Below are 18,700 nucleotides of genomic sequence, written 5' to 3' on the forward strand. Positions count from 1 at the left end.
AGTAGATAAATAGGGACCGCTTACTAGCGGGAAGGTAAACGGCGTTTCCGTGTGCGGCTCTGGCTCGCTAGAGCAGCGATGTCACGCTGGCCACGTGACCCGGAAGTGTCTCCGGACAGCGCTGGCCCCCGGCCTCTTGAGTGAGATGGGCGCACAACCCCAGAGTCTGTCAAGACTGGCCCGTACAGGCAGGGGTACCTTTACCTTTACCTAAGTTTGGAGAGGTCCTTTTGGAGCTCTTCACAATCTCTTTTTGTATTATTAGATTCTGTTCTCTGAGCAGGGAGTTTTTTGTGCTTACCCCTATGAAGACAGCACTTTGCTCATGCTCAGAGGCATCCTTTACCATTGAGGGGGGGAAGGAATCTAAATTGGAGAAACAGGGTTTTAATTGATCAGTCACTAGATGGCTCTTCTGTTACTCAGAGCAGACCCACTGAAATCAGTGGGTCTTAAGTGATGATTGATTCAGTGGGACTACTCTGAATGTGACTGAGGTTGGGGATACCCCTTGGAGTTTTTAAATCATTAGTTTGTGATCAGATGGAGGCCTTCCAGTCTTCAGGCCAAATGTGGCCCTTCAGAATACTTTCTGGCCCCCAGGGCTCTCCCTAGCAGACACCCCTTGCTGGCTTTGCTCCACACACTCCTCAGGTGTTTTTGCCTGGCTGGAATGTGTCCATGAACTGTGCGATGCCTCTTGCTTTCCTGAATTGGAGAGGCAGGAGAGTGCGGAAACGTTTGACTTTTGCACAGCTGGAGTGGAGACTCCTGTGCAAAGAAAAGAGCCACATCTGCTGCTCCACCCATCCTTGCCTCTGGCCACATCTAGTTTTTGCCCCTGCCCCTGCCCCCTGCTGGCATGCAGCCCCTGAGATGTTGCCTATGTGGGAGGGTGGTCCTCAGACTGAACAATCTTCCCCAGTTCAGTAACTGTACCCATGAAGGGTGGCCTGTAATAAATACCATATTTTTCGCTCCATAAGACGCACTTTTTTCCTCTTAAAAAGTAAGGGGAAATGTCTGTGCATCTTATGGATTCAATGTGTGCCCAATCGCTGGCTCCCTTTCTGGCCCTGCCCCCTTGCCCAGGCCTCCATTGTTGAATGTTCTGCAGACGGAGGCTGTTTGTTTCCCCAGGGACATGTGACTGGCTGATTAGATTATCTGTCTGGAAACTGTAGAAATGGCTGCAGAACTGCAAGTTGAACCCCATAAAAACAGGGTTTTTTCCCTTTGCAAAGTAAGCTCAACAACTTTGAGCTGATCCTCAAAAAAAGCAGCTTTTCTCCTTTGCAAAAGAAGCTGTACAACTGTGAGCTGATTCCCCCCCCCTTTCCTCCTCTAAAAATTAGGTGCGTCTTATGGAGTGAAAAATACGGTATTTTTAACCATAAACAAACACACACAAAAATGAATCACTGCTGGGGTGTACCCACAACTGTGAGGCTTGAAGAGGTTCTGATGATGCACCCCACTCTGTGGCCATTGGCTGAGGACTGACTGTGATGTCACAAAGGCACATGTCTACTGAGTGGATATAATGATGGGGCTTTTTCCTCTTCTCCAGCAGAACACAGTGGGCAGCAGTTGTGATATTCAGCATTGCCCAGTCTTCTTCCACTTGGAGGATACAAATTGGCAGGTGAGTGGCAGATGCTATGAAGGATGCTGCAGGAGGCTATGGAACAATAACAAGGCAAGTTTACTTCCTAAGAGGGATTGGCTGATATCCATGATCTGAAGTTGGCTGATGTGTGATGATGGACCTAGTGGAAGTTGGCAGATGTTTAGTGGGTGGAAGCCAGTGGGGTTCTCATTCGGAAGCAAGGCTGAATGGAGAGTGAAAGATGAGCAAATGGCGTTCTTCGTGGATGTCGGCTGGCTGTGTGTTTATGTTTGTGAATGGGAGGTTTTGAATGTGGTTGAGGCACATGGTGTGTAAAATTGTGTAAATGGGATGTGCAAAAGGTGTCTGGTGGATATTCATGAATAGAAGGAGCTTTTGGCAGTGGGCAGGCTGACGTTAGAGATTAAGTTTTCAGGCTGAAGGCAGTGGAGGTGCCTGGATGATGCTGTCGGATGGTAACCATTTCCCACCACCATCTGTTTCTCCTGCCCCAGGGACGTCTGATGCTGGTGAGTTTTTCCCAAGACTGTGCATGAAAGCATGGAAGAAGGCCATGGGCTGGCTGAAGCCAACAAGGCTTTCTCAAGACATTTCCGTCCCTTTAGAAAGCATGCCAACTTATAGTTCCAAATAAGTGTTTTTCAAAATACATCCAAGTGTAATGTCTATTCTGTCTGAGTTATATGATATACCCCTCCCTGGTGTTAGCATACACGAAAGGAAGTTGCTGAGTGAGTTGCTGGTGAGATGCCCCCACAATGTCAGGCCTGGGGAGGGTGAACTGTTGCCGTTAGCTACAGGTGGTCTGTGACATCACAAAAGGACATGACAACATCATTCCATGTCCTAAGAGCATCTTCGGCTGCAGTATCCAGGGTTCATATATTTGTTCATCTTCCAACATGTTATATATCATTATCTGCCACCAATGTCCTTCTGGCTTCTACGTAGGACAAACAGTCTCCATGTGGAAGAATTAACAGGCACGAATCTGACATTAGAAAGGACAGCTTTCTAAAGCTAGTGAGGGAACGTCTCCATCTCCCAAGATACTCCACGGCTGATCTAAAAGCTGCATCTCCCAAGACACTCAGCTGCATTGATCTAAAAGATTTTCTGACAAAGGAATTTCAAAGGGAGACTGCAGTGTGAAATTTCAGAATTACAGCTCATCGGGACTTTTTAGTCTACACCTTGGGGATGAATGCTTCTCTTTCCCACTAACACATCTTGCCCCAGCAATGCTGTTGTACTGTCACCCAAAAATGCTGCCACGAGAGGTCTCTGCCCCTCATTCTGCATACATTTAAGATCCAATTGAATTGTCACCATCTGTATTTTTTCATTTATTTCAAATATAAACAGCTAAGCATTACAAAACACCATAGTGATGGACAGCAGCAATTAAAACACAACAAATAAGAGCAATTCTCCAAAGAGGAATAAGATTTCTTCACCATCCATTTCCTGCTGACCCTGCTAGACTGTAAGACTAGGATCTGGGGAACCAGGGTTCAAATTCCCACCCAACCAGGAAGCTCACTGGCTCATCTTAGGCCACAGTCACTATATCTCTGCCTAACCTACCTCACATTTGGAACACAAATGCAGCAAATAAAATAAACAGATCTCCACATACATACTATACACCATTTCTCTTTTGAAAGAAAGAACATAAGCAGAGCCCTAATATATGCATCTAGGTAGACATTGTTCGGCTGGAGAGCTGCATCACAAAATTCAGAAAAATGCCAAATGTTGACGGATAGCTGTTTTTCAGATCTCATATTGTTTCAGAATGTGCTGATCTGATGTGCCTTTAAATGAGAACTGAGCAAGATTTCTCCCCTACCTGTACTCGCTAGATCAGTGGTTTCCCAAAAATAAAAAATTAAAATTGGGGCCACTACCCCCTTGGTTCTATAAATTCACCCCCAGTGCCCCCTACCCTACCCTATAAAAAACAATATTCAAAATAGCAGTTTGTACAATCCACTAAAGAATATAATAACAGAATAAAAATTAAGACAGCAGCAATTAATTGCACATTTGTTGACAATCCAGTTACAGTGGTACCTCGGGTTACATACGCTTCAGGTTACAGACTCTGCTAACCCAGAAATAGTGCTTCAGGTTAAGAACTTTGCTTCAGGATGAGAACAGAAATTGTGCTCCGGCGGCGCGGCAGCAGCAGGAGGCCCCATTAGCTAAAATGGTGCTTCAAGTTAAGAACAGTTTCAGGTTAAGTACGGACCTCCAGAACGAATTAAGTACTTAACCCGAGGTACCACTGTATAGCCATTTAGTTTAATTAATTCAGCAAAAGGGATAAACTTGATCCAGTGATCCCAGCGTTTCAAAGCCTGATAGTCCTTTGCACCTCCAACACCCCCTTGTCGCCCTCTTGCCTCTTAGCAACCAAACAGGCAATCCCACTGCCCCCCAGGAGGGTGGTACTTTGGGAACCACTGCTTTAGATGGTCTGGACCACAATTCCTTTCAGTCCTGCACTGACTGGGGCTGATGGGAGTTGTAGTCCAAATTCTGCCAAAGGCTCCCATTTCAGAGATGGCCTTACCTTCTTGCTGAACTCATGCGCCTTCTGCCTCCGCTCTTGATGGATGGCGTCAGCGCTTTGGACAAACTCCCGCACGCTGCTGCTGGCCCACCTCTGCTGCCGCCCAAGGCGCAGGAGCCCCAACCTGAGGCCCTTTCCCTGGCACGCCTGGATCATGACAGCCGCCTCTTCATAGAGCTTAACTGGGGTCCCGTTGATCTCCAGGATGTAGTCTCCAGCTTTGACCCCGCATTCGGAGGCTGGCGAGGCAGAATCCACGCTCCCCACTTGCAAGGGGCATCCTTCCTCGCACGCCAGAGTGAAGCCAAAGCGCCCCTCTTGGCCCAGCTTGAGTTCCACCTGCTGGATGCGCGAGACCACCCCAATGCTGGGGGGCACGTTCTCGCACTGCTTCGCCAGGGCAACCAGCGCCTCAGCGTTCATGGAGGAGACGTGCTGGCCTTCAATCTCCAGGATCTGGTCTCCCAGCTGGAGGCCAGCCAGCTGGGCGCTGCTGCCTTCTTCCACAGCCAAGATGTAGCAAGGGCCATTCCCGCTGATCTTGAACCCGAATTCCTCAGGCCACCCATCGTTGGTAGTTGGCATGGCGGTGACTGGGGAAAAGGAGAATGTGGAAAGGTCAGCCGCTGAATCTGGTTCCCTCATGGAAAGAATGGTTCCTTGATTCAGGCCACATTCCCACCAGACATCTAAAGCACTAGGACACCACTTTAAACAGTCGTGGTTTCCCCTAAAATAATAATAATAATAAATCTGGCAGGGGAGAGTTATTAGAAGACCCATTTTCCCCTCACAGAGTTCCCTGTGAAGCAGGGTTGACGGATAAACCCCTCTGGGAAGTGCAGTCCCATGAGCGGAATAAGAGCCTCCTAACATTTAGCACCCTTAACAAACAACAGCTCCCAGGTTGCTAATATGTTAAGGGTGCTATTAGGAATGTTAGGAGACCCCTTAACCTCCCCCCCCCGGCCCAGTTTCCACTCCCAGAGTGGTTTAACAGTCAATCCTTCTTCCTAGGAGAGACTGTGGCCCTGTGAAGGGAATAGGGGCCACCTAACAACTCTCAGCACCCTTGATAAGCTACAGCTCCCAGAATTCTTTGGGTGGGAAGCCATGACTGTTTAAAGAGGCATCATAGTACATCTCATATGTATGGTGTGAATGTGGTCTTAATCAAGTTCTTTCCAACCATATGCGCAATTTCCAACACAAATACCAATATTTGTGTGATCAACCACTCCTTTGAGAACTTTCCCGAGAGGACAACATGATAGTCTCTTCCAACAACATTTTTTTAAAAAAGTTCTATGGCTTCTGAAAGACTAGTGGTTTAATTTATTTTGGCCTAAGCTTTTGTGGCCTCAAGCCTACTCTGTCAGAGATATGAAGTAAGTTTGCCATTGGACCTCATTGCCATTCAACTCCCAACTTACAATTAGATGTTCAGTTGCCTGGCTGTCTCTTCCTTATTTATCCTAAATGGGATCAGACCCCAGTTGAGATGACCTCTGGCACCTATGGGAGGGACTGTAGCTCCATGACAGAGCATCTGCTTTGGAGGCTGAAGGACCCAGGTCCAATCCCTGGTGGCAGCTCCAGGTAGGGCTTATCCTCCAACATTTATCTGATGGAAATAAGGACGTCCCATTCCATAATGATAAATTTTACTATTTATACCCCCACACATCTTACTTGGTTGCCCCAGCCACTCTGGGCAGCTTCCAACATATATAAAAAGATAATAGAACATTAAACATTTTTTTTTAAAATTCCCTATACAGAATTGCCTTCAGATGATTCAGGGGTCAGATAACGCCATACCTTCCAATATTTCTCCAATGAAAACAGAGACATCCTAAGGAAAAGTGGGACATTATGGGATCAAATCAGAAACCAGGTTTCTCTAAATCAGGGAGGTCCCTGGAAAATAGGCACACTTGGAGGATCTGGCAGGGCTGGGAGAGACCCCTGCCTGAAACCCTCAAGAGCTGCTGCCAGTCAGTGTAGGCAGTACTGAGCTAGATGGACCAGGGATCTGATTATTATTATTATTATTTTAAGAAGGGCTGTGACTCAGGAGTAGAACACCTGCTTTGCATGCAGAAGGTCCCAGGCTCAATCCTCAATGGCATCTCCAGGTACAGCTGGGAGAGAAACCCCTGCTTCAAACCCTGGCAAGCTACTGCCAGTCAGTGCAGTCAATACTAAACTAGATGGATCACTGGTCTCGGAGTAAGGCAGCTTCCTATGTACATCCCATTCTGGACAACAATATTCCCTTTCATATATATATCTCCAACCCACAACAGATTAAACAAAACGTCTAAAAACAATTCCAGAACAGGTGCAGTCTGGATGGGCCTGATCTTGCCGACAGACACAGCCCCCTCAACTAAAGCGGCTACTCACAGATGATGGAAATGCACAGTAGAGACACAGACACAGGGTCCAGGTTCTGCAGGAGGGACCAGACTCAAACACTGTCCCTGTATATCCTTTCTGGAAATACATGCCCTACGGTCTAAGGCAGCCTCCTGTACACTCACCTGACTGGCCCTTACTTTGGCCCTGACAATGGGGCTGCATCCTCCAGCAGGGCAGCTGTGTCAGGGGGTGTGACGCTCAGGACAGGCCACACAGAGAGAAAAATGGCTGAGGAGCTCAGAGGGGTTGACCACTGCTGCCCCCCACCCCGGCGACAGCTGCCTGAAGAAGCCACCTCGTTCCTCCACTCCCAGGTCTTAAGTAAAGACTTACAGAAATTGCAGGCCATTATGATCTGGCTGAGGTCTTGCGAAGAAGGCCGCCGTCATTTCTCTGCGGGGTCTGGAGTTTTGTGGTTCTCTTCAGCTTGGGAAGCTGCTTCCCCTACCCCAAAGCTTCACTTGCCACGGAAAATGGAAGACTTGGGTACAAGACTCTCCCAAGCCCACAGTGCCGACCAGGCCACGTTCTTGAGAATGTGGAAGGCCAAGTCACCTGAGAAGTTCACCCAACCTGGGTTGGAGCTTTTACCTTCCCATTCCCTCCAGCTAGGAAGATGTGACTGAGCTCCAACACAGCTGAGCCCTACTCCTTCCCTCCATTGTCTCCCCACTTGCCTGCTTTTTTTTGGGGGGGGGAATATTACGACCAAGTGGGTAGATGGATCGACTAAGTCAAACCCAGACAATGGCCATGTCTCTTGTCTCTGAGGCCTCTGAGGGGAATTAGAACTGGTCAAGAGCTAAACTGGATTAGAGGCCCAGGCTGGGTGTTGTGTGAGCAAATTGAAGTCGACGCTAATGCAACAGCAGACAAGGCTCACGTGGGTTGAGACAGGAGGACAGCGACAGTTTGCTTCAGAAGGAGGTGGGGAGATGCCATCACAAAGAGGAACACTGGAAGATGCCTTGAACTGTGCCATAGCATCAGCCCATCTAGCTAAGGCTAGCAGCCCTTTATTCAAAACCATGAGGACTGAAACCACAGCACCAATTTACATGTAGAAGCTCCAGAGCTGAGAGACTTGGAATGCCCCTTGTCTGAAACCCTAGAGAGCAGTTGTCAGTCATTGTGTAGTAGGCAATATTGAGTTTGATGGACTTGGAATAAGAGGACATGAAAATTTTCCTAAGTGCTCTGTGTGCTTCTAAATGGGTGATGCGTTTCTGGGGAACTGAATTGGGCATGAAGGGGCAATGATCTGGGTTACTGGGTTGAATATTAATTTGAAGCAAGAAATTCGTGTAACTGAACTTTATCTAGAGAAAAATTGGAGGGCAATGAAAGTGGGTAAATGGAGGGGAAATGAAGTGATTTGGGGGCAGGCTCTGCTGGAGAATTAATATGTGAGTAAATTGAAGAGGAACTGATTTGGGGTGCAAGTTAACTGGAGAATCGGTCGAGGGAGAGTTGGAGGGGGGCACTAATTGACTTGCCTTCTGTGACACTGAAATTCTAAAATTTGCATCTACACCCATTAATTAGCATATGTAAATTTTGTTTCTAGGCCCCAGATTTTTAAATCACCTAACAATGCCACACCACAAGGATTCCATTTTAGTTGCACAGTTGCACATATCAATCAGAGCTACATGCACCCATAAAGCATGTTTATATATTTCATAAAATTTACACACCACTAGATTGTAGAAGGCAAAAAAAAATCAACATGGTTTACAAAAAAGATGAAACATCAATAAGAAGTTAAAATAACAATAAACTGAAAACAGATGAAAACTTGCATCAACTTTCTAAACATCTGGGTAGGCTTGTCTAAACAAAAATATTTTTTTTAGCAAGGGTACAGTGAAGGCACCTGCCTGATATCAATTGCCAGGGAGTTCCAAAGTGTAGGTGCTGCCACACTAAAAGGGGAAGTTCTCACAAATAAGAATGGGTATGATGTGGCACCTGTGGACAGTGCCAGTTCTGCACTGCTGTGTGTGAGAGAGGGGGAGGGGAGGGGGGAGAGAGAGAAGGGAGGGCCTGCCTGCTCCACTTCTGCCTGGGTGTCAAAGCTTCAGCCACTAATTGCTGCATCCTGCTAATGCCTCAGAAATGTGTTGTGCTAATTTTCAGGGCTATTCTAATAGCCCCCCCCCCCATCCTCCACCCTGACACAACTGAAAAGATGCAGCTTGCAGACTGTGATGGGTTTGTTATTTTTAAAAAGCTGTTGTTAGTCAAAAACATTTGCTTCCTTTTGCAAGAGCTCCTTTGACAATAATTTAAGAAGTCTTCTGTGTTGATTCCCCCTGACCCCCTTTCCCTTCCTCCACATGAATGCATGTCAAGCAAAGCTTACCTCTCTTGCGCAGGGCCTAGCCTGCACCAGTAGCACAGAATGAGGACCTGTTACCCAGCTAAACCATCCCGGCAGTTTCAGCACTTCTGGATCAATTTCAGACCTGTGGGGCAAGCACCTGAGTTTCTATGGCAAACTCTATCCAGGCACGGTAACCTAATAGGACAGTCATTAGCAGGCTGACCTTGGCGGGGAGTGAAGGAGTGCAAACGTCTGGGAGAGAGGCAGCTTCTCTGCAGCTACAGAGGCAACTAGGGAATTTCCCAGCTCTCAAAAGATTTAAGCAGCTTAGAGATGTTACGGAAATTACAGGGGGGAGCACATCTTTAAAGTTGTTAAATGTTACAAATATTATGCCTGAATGTATCCTTTCGACTTGACAGCTCAGGGAAGATACCTAGCTTTATAAATCATATAAAATCAACCCCTTTGCAAAGTTCCTCAATTCCAATGCCATTTTGCCCTTGGAAAAAGGACTCTTTCCCCTGCCACCTCCCCAAGATTGAAGACATGTATACACACCTCCTACCCCAGGAAACGTCCAGAGGTGACAATTGCTGGGCTCATTGGAAGCCAAATCTCATCACCAGACTTGCCTCAGGCTCCAGACATGCAAAGGAAGTTCTGTTGTACAGTACTTTTGGGTGGTGGGTAAAACCTGTAAGACATGTTTGCCTATGCTAATCTTGTGTAACCTTCCCCTTTTGTGACATGTTAATGATGTAGCAATGATATATTGATGATGCTGTGAGAACTGTATTCTGGGATATGGTAGGAAAATTTTAAAAGTCAATGTCACCTCATGGTCTGGTTTCACTCGTTGCTGTTGAACCTGTTGCGCATTTCCTCCTTTTACTGACCACATGGATCCACGGGGGACTTGTACCCCGATGAGCTGCGCTGTTGAGTAGTCTCTCAACCCAGAATTTTCCTTAACAGAGCATATATGGGGTGGATGCTGAACCCAGAGAAGATGTGTGCATGCTGCTGCTACAAATTCAGGATTGGCTTGAACCCTTCAAGCCAAGAAGAAGCAACAGGCAATCTCAGATACACATTTGTTAGAGCTGGTGTTCTTTCAACAAAGGTAAGCTCAATAAAGTTGTATTATAAAAAGTCTCCTCTTATATTCTTGTTTACAAGATGGTAAAACAGGGCCGGAGAACACTGCTGTTAGGTGACCCCCACAGCCAGTTGACTAACCAAACCCAACAAGGGCTTATGAATGACTCTGTGTCCAGGGTTGCAGATCCAAAAAATCAACACTTCCGATATGGGCTGCTATGTGTCCAGATTTTCCCAGATGTTTTTGCCACTTTTTGAAAATTCTGCCTAGACACTATTTTTGATGGACGAATCCATGGTATGTCCAAGAAATTCCGGGTGTATGGCCCCTCTGTCTTACTCCTTCCTCCATCTTCTGAGAGTTAAAGTCATATGCAAGGCAAGGCAAGAGTGTATTGGATGTTCCATTCCTGGCAGAGGTGCACTTGCAGCAGGCGTCAGAATAGTTGAGATTGGAACGGTGATATACAAATGCACCGTGACTGAGGTTTGACATAACAATCCCAAGACTCCAATCCAGCCTCCCCCAATCTGGTGCCCTCAAAGCATTTTGGACTACAACAACATCCATCAGATGGCCACATATCCTCTACGTCAGCTTCCTGTAACTCAGTGCCATGCTGGCCCAACACATCTAGAGGGCACCAGGCTGAAGAAGCTGAAATGCAAGTGAACGGGTGCCATGGAAAGAGCTACTTTTCTACAGAGCTTTCCCATTCACTTTTGTCTCTGTCCTTATCTTGACCCCTCAAAGAGATTTCCATTATGTCCCATAAACAGAAATCAAATATTTGCAGCCAGCATTAAGCGATTTGTGTAGGGTCAGGGAGTCCAAGATCTAAATCCAGCCTTCACCATTAGAAAAGGATTTATTGGGAAAGCCCCAGGGCTAGAGGCTGATCCAATTACCCACAGTGAGCTGCAGGAATACTGGAGAAGGCTTCAATCTTCCTCAGCCATATGGAACTACTATTCATTTTTCTGTTCTTCTGTGCTGTGAATAAACTGTATCATGGGCTTCTAAAACTCAGATCAGAGGTCAGCAAACTTTTTCAGCAGGTGGCCGGTCCACTGTCCCTGCGACCTTGTGGGGGGCCAGACTATATTTTGAAGGGGGGGAAATGAACGAATTCCTATGCCCCACAAATAACCCAGATGCATTTTAAATAAAAGGACACATTCTACTCATGTAAAAACACGCTGATTACTGGACTGTCTGTGGGCCGGATTTAGAAGGCGATTAGGCCGGATCCGGCCCCTGGGCCTTAGTTTGCCTACCCATGACTTAGATCCACGCTATACATTTAAAGTACATGGCTTCACCCAAAGAATCCTGGGAACTGGTATGGATGTGACAATGAGGGAAGAGCTCTAGTGGGCACCCATTGATATCAGGCAGGAGACTTCACTATGCTCTTTTCAGTGCCTACTACAAACATTATTGTTCAGACAAGCCCATTTAGAAAATTGATGCGAGTTTTAATCTCAGTAGTGACGCCCTCCCTGTGGAACACCCTCCCTTCGGATGTCAAGGAAATACAAACAACTATCTGACTTTTAGAAGACATCTGAAGGCAGCCCTGTTTAGGGAAGTTTTTAGGGATGGGTGTTTTTATTATGTTTTTAGATATGTTGTAAGCCGGCCAGATGGGCTGTGGTATAAATAATAAAATCGTTGTTGTTTTTACTATCTGAAGTGTTATTTTAACTGTATTCAAAAGTGCTAAATTATTGTTAATTCTTATTGACAATTTCATTATGCTATCTTTTTTGTAAGGCATTTTGAGGTTTTTGTTTTTTAAAAATAATAATAAAGCAATGTATAAATTTTATTAAATAAATGAACCGACCAAGCCCCCTCGGCCCACCCGTTATGCAGGCCATGAGAGAGGCGTGACACTCAGACACTGCCTGCATCACTTAATCTGGAGCAGTTATGGCCTCCCTCCGTGGTCCCATATTAGGAAAGCCAGCTAGCAAACCTAAACCACGCCAGAAGAGGAACTTTAGGGCGTCAGCTACCCCGTCGACTTAATCCGAATTAAGAGGGGCAGGGCCGGAAAGGGGCGGGGCCGTGACGCGACCGCAGCACTCCTTGGGTCCCTGGCGTCATTGCTGGCCGCACTCGCGTTTCCGTGGTAACGCGCCCTTCCTCAGTTAAGTGGCGCCGTGAGGCTTCCGGCGCTCTAGGAAAGGACTCGCCGTTCTCCGCCCGCATCCGGCTCCGTCATGGCGGCGCCCTAACTTGGAGTCACGTGAGCGAAAAACGGCCTGCTTCTGGCGCTGTTGCCAGGCAACGCGCCTTCCCCAACCCCGGCAACTCTGCTTCAATGGATGGGGCGGGGGTCGCTCTGCTAGTCCTCCCCGTTGCATGTAGCTGTTACGGGGGGTGGGTTGAGCGGGAGCGGGGCGGGCTGTGTTCTGGCGCCGGATCTGCCCCTTCCGCCAAGCAAAGAGGAAACCCCCCACAGCCCTCCTTCAGGCATCAAACATGTGGGAAGACTGGCTCTGCCCCAAGGAGCCTGCAGTCTCCCAAGTCCCATCATCCCTGAGCATTGGCCATGCTGGGTGGGCTAATGGGCGTTATTTATATGCAGTATTTTGTAAAATTTATACACAACTGGATTGTGAAAACGAACAAACCTCCAAGCGGTTTACCAAAAAAACCCCATAAAAATCATCAGAAATTACTAACCATAATTTAAGACCTTTGAAATGTTATCTTTTACCCTATCTGAGTAGGCTTGTCTAAACAAGAATGTATTTAGCAGGTGCTGAAAAGAGTGCTGTGAAGGTGCCCTTCTGATATGAATAGGCAGAGTTTCAAAGTTCAGAGTTTATTGTTATTTTTTAATTTATTAGATTTAGATACCGCCCTTCATCAAAACACCTTAGGCGGTTCACAAGATAAAAATACAAGATAAAAACACAGATAGTTAAAATAAAAACCACAAAACAATATAATATTCATTCTACAATTGCTGTAGAATTTTAATCAGCCAAAGTCAAAAGTGTAGGTGCTGCTGCTCTAAAAAATTGAGTTCTTACCAGTGGGGGAGAAGTATTCTGTGGCACCTGTAATAGTGCCACTTGGGCACAGCTATTCCCCATGCCCTGCGCTAAAACAAGACATACAACATTGGGAGGGGGAACAGCATGAAACGGTGCCTGAAGGTGTGGAGAAGGTGAGGAGGGAGTTTGCCTGCTTCTCTCAGTCATAAGACTGGAACTCAGTGGGGACATGCAAGAAAGCTGGAGGTTGGGAGATTCAGGACAGGCAAAAGGAATCAGACAAATTCAGGGAGGACAAGGCTATTGATGACTACTAGTCACAATGACTATGCTCTGCTTCCACAGTTAGAGGCAGTAATGCTTCTGAATACCAGTGGGTGGAAACCACAGGATGGAAGAGTGTTCTTGTTCTTGAATCCTGCTTGTGGGTTTCCCATTGGGATATCTGTTTGGCTGCAGTTGAGAACAGGATGGGCCATTGACTTGATCCAGCAGACTTTCCTTATGTTCATATCCTGATCCAAGAAATAGGTCCACCTGCTCACACACCCAGCTTAGAGGCCAATATCCTGGCATGTTTTATGGGAAGCTATGAATTGGCAAACCAAGAGATCAGCGCCAAACCTTGGCACACAATGGGTGAGGCAAGTGGGCAGGGAGCAGGCACAAAGCTTGTACCTGGACTGTTAGATACAGCCTTTCTTTGGTGGTATATTTGTGGGGGTTCCCTGCACTTTTTCCCTGTTGGAATTGGCTCCTCTTTAATCAGCTGCTTTTTGGATTTTGTAGGGCAGGATGGACTTCTTGAGCCTCTTCCTCCTCTATGTGTTTCTGGTTCTGCTGACCATTCTCCTTGTTTGTTTCTATTCCGGAAGGAAGCAAAGCATCCCCTCAAGGCTTATCACCTGCATAACTCAGGTAAGGAATGTTTAAGCTGATCACATCAGTTTGTCACCCCACTGCTGTGCCCACTTGCCAACAGTGGTACTTAAAATTTGCCTGCAAGGTTTCTAGCATGATGGCAAGTCAGCTTCCATCCCACCAATCTCTATTTCATGCTGCCAGAGGAGCATCTACACAAAATGGTGATGTTCAGTCTGTGTGTCAATCCTCTTCTTCCATATTGCAGGTAAAGGCAGGTGTTCCTATCCATCATTGGCTCTTCAATCTTGTGATAGAACGAAAGCATTTTTCTATGCCAAAGATATCGTGACTTGTATGTGAAAGAGAATTGACTAGTGGTGATTATTTATTTACATTTAACAATTTACATTTAATACACACACACACACACACACACACACACACACACTAACTACAAATAGGCACATAAACAGCCAGCAGTAAGAACAGATAAGGGTAGAGCATGACCAGTGGTTACAGATGATGGGAACTGGAATCCAGCAACACCATGAGGACCACAAATTCTCCTCCATCTCCATTCTATTTAGAAGATGCAAATGCCATTTCCTAAAAACAGTAAAAGGGGTAGACTTGAGTCTGGGTTGTACCTTTCAACAGTGCAAGTAAGGAGCTCATGGGAGTGGATGCTTCTCCATACAATTACAAAAATCTTTACACATAGAAAGCCAAATGTTAGGGAGATGAATTCTAGCTCAATCTTCTCTGCTATGAGCTAATTTTATATGTGGGTGAGTTTTCTTTTCTGTGGGAAGAAGATTTAGTCTTCTGAACCCCACTGGCAATCTGAAGTGGTTCACCCTCAAAACCAGTTTGAGAACTAGACCTTCATGCCAAATAAACAGTTTCTGAATTCTTCCAGTGTCAAGAATCAGTTAAGAAATGCAGCTGGATTCTGTCCATGTGGCACTTACTCTGTCGCCCCAAGAATGTAAAAAACTCAATGATTGGGGATGTTTTATTTCCCCCTTTAAAAAAAATTCCTCCCTCCCCCTTTGTCTTCTGTGATATAGGTGCTGTTGCGTATAGTCCCATCCCAAGTCCAAGGAGCTGCTCATTGGGTGCTTCATGGACTCTTCCATAAACGGTACTGCTTCTACCCCTTCTTTTGTGCCTTTTCCTTGCTTGTCTGGTTGTTAGCACTAACATTTTCGTTTTATTTATGTCACTTTTTAAAATTATCATTTCAATTTATTACCATAAGGTTCCAGGATGCAATGTTAAAACAATTTAAAACAAGCCACAGACATGAGAATAGGGTGAGTCACAAAAAGATACATCTCAGATATCAAAGGCAAGGGGAAGGAGGTGTGTATTTCTATGGTGCCTATCAGTTGCCTTTTCTAAGGAGGCTCACTTCCACATTAAGACACAAAGTATTACATCCCTAAAGTGATAGTGTAGAAACTCTTTGAATTGCCATAGCTTTGTAGAACGGCTTCCGAAGATGGCTTCCCTGTGCTTTCTAAGAATGCAGCAGGTCTTCTGCATTCCTGGTTCTCTGTTGTGCACTGATGGCCATGCTGGTTGGGTCTGCTGGGAGTTGTAGTTGGAACCATCTGAAGGGCACCAGGTTAGACAAGTCTGTTTTAAGCCATGATTTTTCTGTATATCTTGGGTAATCCTTGGAGATGGAGAAACCTCCCTTTTTTATCTGGGTGACTGTTTTGTTGCCAAGACTGGGTGCGTAATGGCATCCGCTTCACCATTCAAGGAAATGGAGTGGCATCCCAGCAAAAATATATTTTAATTAAAAAGAAAACATGGTAATGCTAATTATTGATGAAGGCATTATGTTTTGGGTTACATACAGAAAGTGACACACAAGAAGGAACTATCAAGATAATGGGAGGCAGAGACAAATAAGAGTGAGCAAATGATTTAGTAATGTGATATATCTACAGGACTTCACTGTTGCTTTTACTTCAATTTAGCAAATGCAGGTATTTTTGCTTTATTTCCTGGTTGGATTAAAGTTTCTGCATTCAGAATGTCACTGATTTCATCCAGCTCAAGAGAAACAGCAAGGCTGATAAAGGGTAAAGAGGTAGTCTTATTGTACAATCCTGTGCATATTTATTTGGAAGTGTGTTTAATGGGGATTACTCTCAAGTCTGTTTAGGATGGCAGCTTTATTTCTTTTATTACAGTTGTTTTCAAAACAGGACCAGTTAGGAGACCAATAGCTTAATTTGGCTTTTAGGTTTCTCTGAGGACAGTTACTCTTCACCTCTAAACCACCTTATGCAGCAATATCCAGTGCAAAATATCACAAGCCTGATATATTTCCGAGTGGGAGTCTAGCTTACCCTTACACACCTCTTTTCTTTTTGCTGCAGAAACTGTACATTTGTGGTCCTGCACTTGCTCTTGGAAGCTTTGGTTTATGGGGAATATTCCTGGGAAGTGTTTGGCTATTGTCAGGAGCTGGAGTTCAGCAGTCACGTCCTCTTCCTCCCTTACCTACTCTTGGCTGTGAACATAGGTTTCTTCATTCTGTGCTCCAAGACTAACCCAGGTAAGACTGCTTCCCCTGCAATTGTAACTCTTGGGCAGCGGGGAAGTACCCCATAAATGGCCATGATTTCAGCAGATGGGGTGATGAACCTATGCCTGCTTCCAGTTAATATAAGACCCCCGTTATAAAACCTGGGAATACAAAGAAATGAGCATTCTTCTTCAGTTGCTCTGTGACCTTAGAAAAAGCTTCAGTTGGGTAGATTCTGCAGCTAGATTAGAGTTTTGGCTGGTGCCCTACCCATACCGTTTATGCCATCTTTTGCCAACTGGTGCCCTCCAGATGCTTTGGACACCCAGGCAGCACAGCCGGTTGATGGGAATTGTAGTCCATACAAGGCACCAGGTTGGCAAAGGCTGCTCTATACACACATACACCAAGGATGCATGACTACCTCCTTCCCATTGAGTTATCTTTGGATGGCCAAAGCAGGCACCTCTCTGGAACATGCAGACTAGGTAATCCCCCCCCCCCTGCAGGGAAGCTCCTTCACAGTACCGCTCTTTTAGTTCAGTTCACTTAATCTTGTGTACATTACTTTCCAGTTATTTCCTCCTTTCAGTTTTGCTTCATAGTCGGTCACCCTTTGGGCACCATCCTTTTGCTTATGTGCCGAGCTTTATGGCCCAGCCAATTGTCTTCTTTCTCAAATGTGAGAATTGCAGCAGTCACAACCTGTCTCCTGGGTTTTGGAGAGTCTCACCAACATGTGCAAGCACTATTATGCCTTCACCAAGCAGTTAAACTACATTATTTGCTCCCACAGGTCTTGGGTGGCTTAAAACGGGAATTAGACAAATTTGTGGAGAATACTAAGGATATAAGTGGCTACGGATGGCTGCATACTGCCTCTGGTGTCAGAGTTTGTTATACCTTAGAATGCAAGTTGCCGGAGAGCACAGCTGGAGAAAGTTGCTGCTTTTGCACTCAGGTCCTACTTTTGGGCTTCCCATTGGGGCACGATTAAGAACAGGATGCTGACTTAGGTGGACCCCCTTTGGGCTGATGTAGCAGGCCAAATTATTATATTCGCTGGAATTTGAAATCGGATGTCAGGAAAGAATCCTAGCAACAAGACACCATTTGCTACTTCCTTTCCCGGTCCAGGTACCATAACCAAATCCAACCAGGTGCTGTTCCTCCATGCATATGCCTATGACGGTGTGATGTTTGAGAAAGGGGTTGAGTGCTCCACTTGCAAAGTGAGGAAACCTGCCCGATCCAAGCACTGTGGTGAGTTTATATTACAATTATTCCCACGTGACTGTATATGTGTGCTAAGATCTGCCTTGGAGGCCGTCCATTTAATGGGTCCCACCATCATGGGCAGTGAGGCAGGTAGCGGCTGGAGACGGGGCCTTCTTTGTGGTGGTGCTTCAGCCCTTGAACTCTTTCCCAAAAGAGGCTCACCTGACACCAGTTAATGTCCTTTTGGCACAGGATGGAAACTCTTCCCCCTGGTCTTCTCTGGATGGTGTGTAGGTGGTCCCAAGTTCAACCATGGGATAATGCCAGTCCCAAGGATGGGCTGGTCACATGACATAGGATTGTTAAACACCACTCCTGTCACTCCACTTCCACTTACTTTGCCTGTCTTGCCGGAGCAGATGGCTATCTCTTGCCTGCTTTGTCATCATGTAATAATTGATGAGTCTTGACAGAACTTTTGGTTACCGTTTTTGTTTATTGTTATTATTCTGTTCAATTTGTGTTGTAAAGCACTCTTGAGAACATTTGTGTTGAAAAGCAGGATGTTAATGTATTTTTAGTAATTTATTTATTTGTTAAATTTGTATCTTGGGACCTTCTAGGATTAAAAGGGATTGCTCATCCTGGCATCTGTTTCTGCTCTGGCCCGAAACTCCTTGTATCCACTGTGTCCTTTTTCTAGGTTGACCCATCCCATTTTGCCAAGAAGGTAGCACCCTGCATTTGTGCTGCCCGCCCCCCACTTACCATGTCCACTGAAGCCCTGCTTACAGAGGTCACACAGTTGAGGGCTCTGGTTCCAATGAGAACCTTACAAAATCGTGCAGGGGCCTCACATGACCTTCCCCAGACCCCAGCTGCCTTGCTTAAGAGAGGCCTCTGCGTAAGCTCGCAGGGATCTCGTGAGATTCCCCCCACAACCCAGAAGCTGCCATAATCACAGATGTGCCCCTTGGATTCTGCCACCTGAGGCGGTTG

General features: G+C 46.0%; 2 protein-coding genes across 9 annotated transcripts in view; one reads left to right on the forward strand and one right to left on the reverse strand.

The window, feature by feature from the left end:
- GRID2IP (Grid2 interacting protein) overlaps nucleotides 1–5,688 on the reverse strand; it is a 59,493-nt gene extending 53,805 nt beyond the window's left edge. The window contains exon 1 of one of the 2 annotated variants that reach the window (XM_082199329.1): nucleotides 4,209–5,688. In XM_082199329.1, coding sequence (XP_082055455.1) covers nucleotides 4,209–5,084 — 876 coding nt within the window. In that variant the 5' untranslated portion in view covers nucleotides 5,085–5,688. The remainder of the gene's footprint in view (nucleotides 1–4,208) is intronic. The other variant, XM_082199328.1, reaches the window with a different exon arrangement.
- ZDHHC4 (zDHHC palmitoyltransferase 4) overlaps nucleotides 1–18,700 on the forward strand; it is a 33,901-nt gene that overhangs the window by 10,040 nt on the left and 5,161 nt on the right. Inside the window, exons 2-6 of one of the 7 annotated variants that reach the window (XM_082199379.1) lie at nucleotides 1,571–1,645; nucleotides 13,864–13,992; nucleotides 15,009–15,082; nucleotides 16,335–16,513; nucleotides 17,621–17,746. In XM_082199379.1, coding sequence (XP_082055505.1) covers nucleotides 1,571–1,645; nucleotides 13,864–13,992; nucleotides 15,009–15,082; nucleotides 16,335–16,513; nucleotides 17,621–17,746 — 583 coding nt within the window. The other 6 variants (XM_082199384.1, XM_082199378.1, XM_082199381.1 and 3 more) reach the window with 6 other exon arrangements.

The sequence above is a fragment of the Podarcis vaucheri genome, assembly GCF_965113315.1.
Source record: "Podarcis vaucheri genome assembly, chromosome: 14".
Classification (NCBI taxonomy): domain Eukaryota; kingdom Metazoa; phylum Chordata; class Lepidosauria; order Squamata; family Lacertidae; genus Podarcis; species Podarcis vaucheri.